Source organism: Rattus rattus, chromosome 2 (genome assembly GCF_011064425.1).
Source record: "Rattus rattus isolate New Zealand chromosome 2, Rrattus_CSIRO_v1, whole genome shotgun sequence".
NCBI lineage: Eukaryota > Metazoa > Chordata > Mammalia > Rodentia > Muridae > Rattus > Rattus rattus.
The window spans coordinates 41149054-41159921 of NC_046155.1; the positions used below are offsets into that span (position 1 = coordinate 41149054).

At 50.8% G+C, this 10868-nt stretch overlaps 1 protein-coding gene across 2 annotated transcripts; it reads left to right on the plus strand.

Moving 5' to 3' along the window:
• Positions 1-1025: 1025 nt before the first annotated feature.
• Positions 1026-10535, plus strand: Ankrd2 (ankyrin repeat domain 2). 2 transcript variants are annotated; one of them, XM_032895501.1, is made up of 9 exons: positions 1029-1130; positions 5046-5147; positions 5290-5448; positions 5543-5650; positions 7270-7368; positions 7689-7787; positions 9228-9326; positions 9516-9614; positions 10267-10535. In XM_032895501.1, exons 1-9 carry the CDS (start codon positions 1044-1046, stop codon positions 10411-10413), a joined length of 999 nt encoding a protein of 332 aa, XP_032751392.1. In that variant the 5' UTR covers positions 1029-1043; the 3' UTR covers positions 10414-10535. The 2 variants fall into 2 exon arrangements, with proteins under 2 accessions (XP_032751393.1, XP_032751392.1); XM_032895502.1 differs by lacking the exon at positions 9228-9326 and having other exon boundaries at positions 1026-1130; positions 10267-10413.
• The last annotated feature ends 333 nt before the right edge of the window (positions 10536-10868 follow it).

Genomic DNA, 10868 nt, shown 5'->3' on the forward strand with positions numbered 1-10868 from the left:
GTGAAGGAGCATCCACAGAAGGCAGCATAAGCTCTGTGGCAGCCACCCCACACAGCCCCCTGGATCCTGGAGATGCAGTGTCCATGCTGTGTCAGAGCATGGGATGATAAGAGGCAGAGGCAGACGGGGCTGATCCTTTGTGTTTCTTCTGCGGAACTGTGCACCTCACCAGAGGGGTCTCTGCAGGCGAGTCGCTTGCAGGTGAAGCGCACAGCATTTGTAGTCCACTGGCAGGTTAAACCTAGGTCATGACAACCCAGGGCTCCAGGCTTGCAAGTCCCGGGTGAAGAGCTCAAGTACAGGTCTGCCTTTGCTCTGTGTATTCTGTGGTCATCTCTGCCCAAGGCAGTCTGGCATTGCCTAGCTCTCAACTCTGACTTTCTAGACTCTTAAAACAACACTAAGTTCTGCTGAGAACCCTAGGAAGATGAAACAAACAGATAGGGTCCTTCATGGCTAACGGACATACCAGACAGTGTAGCCATGTTTCCCTAGGGTGTGCTGTAGGACCCAATAGCTGCCACCAGGGGGCAGCAGCTGCTCCAGCTCTTGCTTGGAGAAGGTCTGAAATGCCCACAGGTCTGTTGGGGCTCATATTTGGTTTTTCAGGCTCCCCTGGCTGGCACAAGCTAGACAGCATTTCTTGGCATCCAGCAGGTGGCACTGCCATCCAGTCCAATGGCAGCATGTAGGTCCTTTGGGCACCCCATTCGCCCTGGCTAAGACTTAGCCAGTTCCCAGTACTGAGGACACACTGGACAGGCCTCTTTCCTGCAGCTGTCCTTTGGGGCTGTGTGCCTTCTGGCTCTGGTAGGCCAGAGGTTAGGGGAGGGGCAAGTTCCCTGGCCTGGGCAGTGGCTTCCCATACTCCCTGGGGCTGTCCGAGGTGAAGGTGACAGGTGGGGGAGGCAGGTGGAGAGTTGAGCTCGTAAGCCATGACAAATGGGGAAACAAGTCTGTGAGCTAATGACAAAGGCGCCCTGTGGGCGGGGTGGGTGCGCAGACCTATAAAGACCCATGCCCTGTGGCTTGCAGAAACAATCATGGAAGGCACCATGGAGGGCCCCGAGGCTGTGCAGAGAGCCACAGAGCTCATCGAGCAGCGGCTTGCCGAGGAGGAAGAGACTGAGGTGGGAGCCAGGTGAAAAGTGCGGGGGAGGGAGAGCTCTGGGTTAAGGGTCCGGGGGCCCAGCCAGGCCCGTTTCCACACCGGGATGTTCCTAACATGGTGTGGATGGTGAGAGATGGGGCTTCAGCCCCTCAAAACAGGCACTTGGAGGGGGTAGGCCTTCCAGAGAGCCTTGAAGAGACAGACTGGACTATACAGGGAAGACATGAGTATTCTCTGGGAAAGCCAGCAAGGTAAGATCCATACACACACACACACACACACACACACACACAGATTGTCCCCTGGATGCCAGGGCTGGTTGCTGCAGGAGAACAAACTGACAGGCGTCAGGAAGGGAGATGGGTAGGGCAGCTGGGACTTAGCCAGGACCGTGGACAGAGGCCTAATGCACACGCGGGTGCATTTTCTCCTGGATAAGTTAAGAAGTGTGTCTGGACTACTGACTTGTCCCGCTCTATGTCTTATTCAATGAGCCAGGTGTGGTGGTACACACCCATAGTCTCAGAGGTGGGCTACATGGTAACATGCCCCTCCCCCCCCAAAAAAAACAAAACAAAACAAAAAAAAAAAACAACCAAAACCAAAAGAGTCCAATGCATGGGGCAAAAGTGGGCACTAATTTTAACCAACACTTTTTATTTGCACTGTCAACTAAGTAGAAGGCAGGAGGCAGAAATGGGCAAAGGGAAAATGGGCGGTAGTGCTGAGACGGGTGGGTGAGTCCTTCTGGTCCTCTGGGACTACTCTGGTCAGGATGGCATGTAAGCTCGGCCTTCAGGATGAAGAAGTGGGGTCGGGATGTTCAGGGAGAGATTTGAAGCCAAAGAATAACAGGAGCTGAGCTAAGTAAAGGTAGTCATGGAAATGTGTGACAGCGAGGGCTGCGGCTAGAAAGGAAGGCCGAGGACAAGCCAGAGAAAGCCAGGTAAGAGGTGCAGGCTCCGTGGGCAGTGAGAGCCACTGTTAGCGGGAGGGAGGAAGGGCTGTGCCGCTGTCTGACCTGTTTTACAGCCAGTTGATGTTGATGAAAGGAATGTATTGGAGGGGAGGGGGGCACCTATCGGAACTCGGCTTAGAGGCCTTCATCATTTAAGAGAAGAGATGAGCTCAGATTTATCAAGGGGAGTGTGGACAGCAGCAGGGCATCCCTGGATCTCCAGGCATCTCACTTCTCCCTCCCCCGAGAGCATGTGCACATAGCTGCTGCTGCTGGACAGGAGTGTCACGCTGCTGTGTCATTTCTGGAGCATTGCCACAAAGACACTGGAACCTTCTACAAGGGGTCATGGTCTTCTTCCATTCATTCACCTAACAAATATAGCCACAGGGCTGCAGGGACACAGGCGCCCACAGCGCCAGCCTCCTCACCCAGCTCCTCTCTCCCTGCCAGCGTCTGGGAGATCCCAGCACTTTACAAGCCTCCTCTCTAATCTGAAGTGTGGTCTGTGGAGTCAGGTGGGAGTTTTGTTTTGACTCACAGACCTGCATTCAATTTCATAAACATTCGAGGAGTGCAAACTCTGCCAGCCCACAAACAAATCTGAAAGGAGTCTGAGTAGAAATGGGTGGCACTAGAGTTTAATTCCCCCTCATATTGGAAGGAGTAGAAGGCCCAGAGGCCACCTTGGACCTGCTGCTCACCAGGTAAGGTCTTTAAGAACTACCGGATGGGCAGAGATGCTGAATCTGCATGGTCATTACCGGTTCACTTGTTCTTCATTTGTTCAAGTGTTAGATGAACAGCCCACTCCATGCCAGGCCCTGTCACAGTAAAAGCTGGGAACAGCAGGTGATTAAGCCCAAAGTCCAGCCTCTAGGTGCTCTCTCATTAATCCAGCCAGGGTCCCTCAAGCAGCAGTCGTTATAGTCCAAGGCTGTTTCTTTTTCTCCTGGAGGAAGATGTCTGAGAGCAGCAAGGGAGACTCCAAATCATACCCTACAAACCTGGCAGGTTGTGTACTCATAAGCCTGTCAAGAAAGGCAGCCAAGGGGCTATCAAAATGAACGCTGGAAGAGAGGAGCGGAGCTCAGTTGATAGAGCATCCGACTGTCCTGTGAAGGCCTGAGTTCTAGCTCAGCACTACAAAAAATAAAAGTAAATGGGAAGTGTCGGAAGGAAAACCTAGAACCTTCCCTGGGAGAGGCTAACACTAGGGCTCTGTGGGAATGGGCAAGGTGCCTGGGCCACATGGGGGGCAAGTTTTCCCCAGCTGCCCTCCTGCCTGGTTATCCTCAACCTGGGCACATATGTCTACCCAAGCTGCTTGGGAGACGCTGGGGAAGGGGTGCCAGGACTTCACTAAGAGTAGAGAAGCAATCTGAGAAAACCAGAGCTTCAAATGCAGAGAGGGGAGGCTCATCATACCATGATCATATGACCACAGGACTACATGACCACATGACCATGAATGATCACATGACCATGACCACATGACTATGAAAGCAGGAAGCTGCTGTCCTACCCAAGCTCTAGATTTGACAAGGCTGAACATTTCTGAGAAAATGCAGTGTCTACCATAGAACTGTCAAGCTTTTATATTGACAAAAAGGGCTGTTGTGTATGGGGGGGGCGGGGACGATGGGGCTGGGGGCTGTAGCTCAGTGGTAGAGTCCTTGCCTAGCATCTGCAAGACCTAGGTTCAATGCCAGTGGCCTGGGGGACACTGAGACCAAAATTACCATCTCTGATCACAATTATCTCATCAAAACGATTTTTTCCCCCAATTAGACCCCTGTATCCTTGGGTTCTACCTCTATGGGCTCAACCAACCACAGATAAAAACTTTCTTGCATTTTAATTTTATTTTAAATTTATATGTATGAATATTTTTGCTTGCACATTTGTCTTGTGTTATATGCGTTTCTGGTACCTAAGGAGGCCAGAAGAAGGAGTCGGATCCCCTGGAATGGGATTTACAGATGGTTGTTGGCTGCCATGTTGGTGCTAGGAATCAAACCCTATTCCTCTGGAAGAGCAGCCAATGCTCTGAACTCCTGAGCCATCTAACCCTATGGAAATTTTTAAATTTTGTATTTGTAATGAACATAAGCAGACTCTCCCCCTTGTCTTTATCCCCTAAACAATAAAAACACATTGTATTAGTCACTATATCTAAGAGTGAGGTTAAAAATATACAGGACTGGTTGGGGATTTAGCTCAGTGGTAGAGCGCTTGCCTAGCAAGCACAAGGCCCTGGATTTGGTCCCCAGCTCCGGAAAAAAAAAAAATACAGGACTGTGTGTATAGGCATCTTAGGGCTTTACTGCTGTGAACAGACACTGTGACCAAGGCCACATTACATTGGGGCTGGCTTACAGATTCAGAGGTTCCGTCCATTATCATCAAGGCGGGAGCACGGGCAGCATCCAGGCAGGCGGTACAGGCAGAGCTGAGAGTTCTACATCTTCATCTGAAGGCTGCTAGAAGACTGGCTTCCAGGGAGCAAGGACAAGGGTTTCAAGTCCACACATACAGTGGCACACCTACTCCAACAAGGCCACACTTACTCCTACAAGGCCACACCTACTCCTACAAGGCCACACTACTCCAGCTAGGTCACATCTCCTAATAGTGTCGCTCCTTGGCCAAGCATATATAAACCATGACAGTAGTTCATAAAGAAGTATGACATTTTATAAAGGAGCTTATGTATGCTTATGTATGTGGTGCCGTTTTTGTTGTTGTTGTTGTTGTTGTTGTTGTTGTTGTTATTGTTGTTGTTTATCCCATGACAGGGTCTTACTGTATGGCTCCAGCTGGCCTAGAACTCACTATGTGGATCAGATTGGCCCTCCAGAGCAGTAATCATCCAGTTTCAATCTCAAGCAGTGAGATTGTCTGACCTACCACACCTGGACACAAAACAAAACAAACCATCTCCTTAATCTTAAGTAGCTTTCAATGGCTTTCCAGAAACTTCGAAGAGCCGCTCCTGGGAAGACGTCCATGGACATGCTAGTGCTAGAGGACGAGAAGCGCCTCGGGGTGCAGAGTCCTGCTTTACAAAAGGTTAAGGTAAGCATAGAGGAACTAGAGTCTGTGCTCAGGTGACGGGCCAGCGAGACCCTCCACCCGCGCCATCCTGCTGCCAGCTCAGCTCTTGTATCATCCCATATCATCCCCTGTCACCCCCACACTCTGCCCCATCTCCACACAGGGCCAAGAGCGCGTGCGCAAGACATCCCTGGACCTGCGACGTGAGATCATTGACGTGGGCGGGATCCAGAACCTCATAGAACTGAGGAAAAAACGCAAGCAGAAAAAGCGAGATGCCCTTGCCGCAGCGCAGGAACCACCTCCGGAGCCGGAGGAGATCGTAAGGCTCCCGGTTTGGACAGATGTGGGCAGAGGGAGCCTGGGAGGCCCAAAAGCACCCCACTAATCTTTGCTGGTGGATGTTCTACCTTCAGACTGGCCCAGTAGATGAGGAGACATTCCTGAAAGCTGCGGTGGAGGGGAAAATCAAAGTCATTGACAAGTACCTGGCAGACGGAGGTTCGGCAGACACCTGTGATGAGGTGATGTCCCCGCCACTGCACCCAGTGCCCTTTCAGGACCAACACCATCACCGAGTTGGATCTTGAATCAGCTCCACTTGTGGGCTGGTTTGAGAGCACTCACAGATGTTCTTAGGGTGACTTAGGTAGCCCCGTAGTGGGCTTTCTTCCTCACTCCACAATTTCCCCAAATCCTTTTCAGATCTTTCCCCAGCTCAGGTCACCTCCGTAACAAATGTCACATGTTTCTGCGTGGGAGATGAAGGGAAAGAATTATTAAGACAACTCAGGAGATTTGGACCAAAATCCCATGTCTCCCTAGGATCCCTAGCTGTGGGACCTATGGCTGAGCTGTTGCCTCTCCATGACCCGGGTCCGACTAGTGTGAACATGGCCTACTGCCCTCTCAGTATGGACCATGAGTGCCTCCATATGTGTTGAATGGATAGAAATACTGTAAATACTGTGCTGAGATAGGATACCTTCTCTTTCTCATGGTACAATTATATTTATTTATTTGGTCTCACAGTGCAGCCCTGGCTATCCTGGAACTCACCCTGTAGACCAGGCTGTCCTGGAACCCGCAGAGATCCACCTGTCTGTGCCTCTGTGTTCTGGGATTAAAGCCATGCACCACCAACGCCTGGCTTACAATTACTTATTAATATTGTTAGTATTATTTGCAGCTCCAGGGCACTGCGTGTGCTAACCAAGCGTGTTACTGCTAAATTGCACCCAGCCCCTATTTTTGTTAGTCTACTGCGGAAATATATAACATGAAATATGTCATTTTAACTATGTCGATTCAGAGTGGCATTGATTATATTACAGTGTTGTGCGACAATGGCCACCATCTGTTTTCTTTAAGTTTCCTGTCACCCATTGCACTTTTTTCCTCCGAAATTACCTCTTGGCACTTGTAAGACGCCCTTGCTCTCACCCCTATCATGAGAACAAGCCTGACAGTGGCCACCCACCCTTGGGCCTGCTCTGCAGTATGATATACATCACATACACAGTATGATACATTTCTGGCCTGTTCTTTTGTCTCCAGAGTCTTAATTTTTTTTCCTCCTCCCATTCAAGAGAAAAATATAAGAAAAAAGCAAGAGGAGGATCATGATAGGCTGCCCATGACCATATGATTAGCACCTGGAAAGACTTGCATTGTGGCGTAAGGGTTCCCTGAATCCAAAGCAGAAAGTGCCCTTCAGAGAGCAAAGTTTGTTCCTTCCTTGAGTCTGTACTTCGGTGTGACCTGTGCATCCAAGCCATACCTCAGCACTAGGGGATGTAGACTTCCCCCTGCCATTGTTCCCTTATACTCAGGAATCAGCTGGGGGCAGCTTGGCATAGAGGTCTCAATAAAATCATGTCACACAGCTGTGAATCGTCACCAAACATCATAGCTTGTGAGGGCAGAATAGCCATGACTGGCGGGGGGGGGGGGAGCAGCTTTGTCTGCTGTACAAAGGCTGCACAGGAGGAGTGAAGAAGCTGGAGTCTCAGGGCAGGGCTCCAAGGTCAGTCTGGATAGGAGTTGGCCGAACACAGCACACATGGGCACCCTGTTTTGACAAGGCCTAGGCCTCGGTTTGCTGGGGTGTGGGACTCAGGCCTGACAGTCTCTTTGTGGGCAGTTCCGTCGGACAGCACTGCATCGGGCCTCCCTGGAGGGACACATGGAGATACTGGAGAAACTTCTGGAGAATGGGGCCACCGTGGACTTCCAGGATCGGGTGAGAGGGCAGGTATTGGGTGGGAGGTGAGAAGTGGATCTAGTCTGTAGGGTTCTATTTCCTGTCAAATCTGTGTCAATGGGCTGCCAGTGGGCTGCCGGGGGAGGGGGGGACAGGCCCTGTCTCTGTGTGTTCTGTGACATCCGGTGAGTCCCCATCACTCTCTGGGGCTCTCACTTGGACTAGTTGGGCCTTGGACTGTGTGTCCTACTCCCTATGCCTTTCTTTGGTTTGTCCCGCAGCCTTCTTGGCCTTCATCCTTTCCATAGAGAACGTTTCCCCCTTCGGTTCTCCCATTAAATCCCATCTATGCTTTTTAGCTGGACTGCACAGCCATGCACTGGGCCTGCCGTGGAGGCCACCTGGAGGTGGTGAAACTCTTGCAAAGTCGGGGGGCCAACACCGACGTGAGAGACAAGGTGAAGCAGTGCTTCAGTACCCATTGGGGTGCATAGGGAGGATGGGGGCAGCCAATGGTAACTAAGCTCAAGTGATGGGCAGGTAGTGGGCTAGCCTGGTTTCTAGAATGGCTGCAGAGAAGCTTCAGGCCCTCCAGGGAGCTTGGGAGTAGCAAATGCTGAGAGGAGACGAAGACAGTACACTCTTGGAGATGTGGTCCACGGAGAAGATGCAGGGTTTCGACATCCATGGCATCTGCCTTCCTTCATCATCCTCCCACCTGCCCATCAATTTATTCATTTACTTATTAATCTGTTATCTTCTATTTATCCATTTCTTTACACAAAACCTTGCACAAGTACCTTGGCCTCTGAGGCACCTTTTATTAGCTGTAAAACTTGTGGAGTTCTTATGTAGAGTAGAAGGAAAATGATTGTACATGAATTACTTTTTTTAAAAAAATATTTTATTTATTCATTGTATGTACATGAGTACACTGTCGCTGTCTTCAGACACACCAGAAGAGGACATCAGATCCCATTACAGATGGTTGTGAGCCACCATGTGGTTGCTGGGAATTGAACTCAGGACCTCTGGAAGAGCAGTCAGTGCTCTTAACCTCTGAGCCAGCTCTCCAGCCCATGAATTACTTTTTTTTTTTTTTTTTTCTTTTCTTTTTTTTTTCGGACCTGGGGACCGAACCCAGGGCCTTGTGCTCGCTAGGCAAGTGCTCTACCGCTGAGCTAAATCCCCAACCCCCATGAATTACTTTTTAACATAAGCTTTTGACCCCCAGCTTTTGCCCCTGGGGTTGGGGATTTAGCTCAGCGGTAGAGCGCTTGCCTAGGAAGCGCAAGGCCCAGGGTTCGGTCCCCAGCTCCGGAAAAAAAAGAAAAAAAAAAAAAAAAAAAAAGAAGAAGAAGAAGAAGAAGCTTTTGCCCCATCTACCACAGTCATTTCTCAATGAATGGCATCTAATATAATTATTTGAAGAATCCGGAGCTCGGTGGTGGTGGCATGCACCTTTAATCCCAGCACTCGGGAGGCAGAAGCTGGAGGATCTCTAAGTTCAAGGCCAGCCTGGTCTATACTGTGAGACTTTGTCTCATTAAAATAAAATTACTAAAAAAAAAAATAAATGGGCTGGGGGTGATGTGTGACTTCTTAGTAGGGGCTGCATAGCGAGACCCTGGCTTTTTACAAAGGTAAAGGAGTGGACAGTAGCTTACTGCCGGGCAAGATGGGAACTGCAGTAGGCTAGCCAGCGGAAGTGGCACTTAGAGCTGTACAGTTGGGCAGCTGGGAAGGATAGTGCATGCTGAGCCATTCTCTCCCGTCTGAGGCTCAGGCCTTGGTGCTCAGACTTGGAAGTAGGATTAAGCTGGAGATAAGATATCCTCCACCCCAGGATACCATAGTCCAGGCCCACGTGCCAACAGCCCTGTTTCCTCCCCACACAGCTACTGAGCACTCCCCTGCATGTGGCCGTCCGTACTGGACACGTGGAGATTGTGGAACATTTTCTCTCCCTGGGCTTGGATATCAATGCCAAAGACAGAGTGAGTCCTTGTGTGCTCCCCTGCTCAGCCACACGGGTGTGAGGGCAGCTCACGGGCCGCCAAGGGCGAGTAGTTCTTCCTTACAGGACCCTAGGGTGGCCGCTTCTGAGCAAGGCCTCTAGCCCATCTCCTATCACCTTGCCCACCCAATAACCTCAAGGGTTACCCTGTGTGCCACACTGATTCTAGGAAGGGGACAGTGCCCTGCATGATGCCGTGAGACTCAACCGCTACAAAATCATCAAACTGCTGCTCTTGCATGGGGCAGACATGATGGCTAAGAATATGGTGAGTCTGTGTTTCTGGCTTGGTGGTAGGGTGAGCCTTCGCATGGTGGACGGTCTGCAGAGGACAGGGGGCAGCCACAAAGGACATGGGGCACACATATCATTGGTTCTTGGCCATGCCACCCTAATTACCTGCCTTCCTAGGTCTCTCTTCATGTGTCAAAGTCCAGAGCCTAAGGTTGGGGAAACAATAGGAGAGGTGGGGAGAGGACTTCCCCAGGGTCCTCAGATAGGGGGTAAAGGGGATCCCAGCATTCAGGCCCAGTCAATGGAGGGCCAGTGGGAAGGGAATCAAATTACTTGGTTGGTGTGGCCTTCTGGTACCTCATGTTAGTTCTTGGTGGGTCTCAGATTTTCTGTGAATAGATGTCCTCTGGCCCAAGCCAGAACAATCACAGGAGAGGAGCATGGAACATTCTGAAAGCCTGAGGGAATATTGAGGGAAACAGGAGCATACGGAGAGGGTGTGGATGGACAATTCATAAGGAAGGGATGTTCCTGTGCACTGTCCCAGCATCCTAGGACCTCTGTCTGCTCGATACTAGTAGCACCCATAACCTCTAGTTGTGAATGCAAGATGACTTTGCCTCCAGTTGAGAACCACTGATGTAGCTGAAGGCAGTTCCGGGTGGGTCTGCTTCTATTTTCTCTAGGCGGGGAAGACCCCTACCGACCTGGTCCAGCTGTGGCAAGCAGACACCCGGCATGCCCTGGAGCACCCTGAACCAGAATCAGAGCAGAACGGATTGGAGAGGCCTGGGAGTGGCCGGGAGACACCCCAGCCTGTACCAGCCCAGTAAATATCTACCCGGAGCTGGGCACCCGACCCGGAGCACCAGACCCCTACTATGAGCTGCCTGAAGCCAAGCTAGCAGGAACATCCCCAGATTCAACAACACAATAAAGTGCTGGCTTTGCTATTTGTGGTGTTTGTTTCCATTCGTGCTCCAAGCATGTAAGAACAAAGATTGGGTGTTAGAGTGAACTTGGGAACGAGGGGAATGTGGAGTCCCTTGGGTCCTGAGTTAGTAGGTCTCCCTACTCTGGTCTGTCCTCGCTTTGTCGGTATCATCCTGCTTTTCTCTCCTAATCCTTAGGGCCGGGATTATGATATATTTCACTCTGTGGCACACTTATCCTTGGCTCCCTATCTCCAAGACTTTCATGGAGCTGTGTGTACTGGTGTGGCCAGCAGAGGGCTAACGCGCGGCGGCCCTTGGTAGCGGCTTAGTAGACAGGAGGAGTGGTTTTTTCA

Bases quoted from the DNA above. Each gene is read 5' to 3' on its own strand.
- Ankrd2 (XM_032895501.1), top strand. From the start codon at position 1,044: ATGGAAGGCACCATGGAGGGCCCCGAGGCTGTGCAGAGAGCCACAGAG. The intron at 5,449-5,542 runs GTAAGGCTCCCG...TTCTACCTTCAG, and splicing joins CTCCGGAGCCGGAGGAGATC to ACTGGCCCAGTAGATGAGGA. The intron at 7,788-9,227 runs GTGAAGCAGTGC...CTCCCCACACAG, and splicing joins ACACCGACGTGAGAGACAAG to CTACTGAGCACTCCCCTGCA.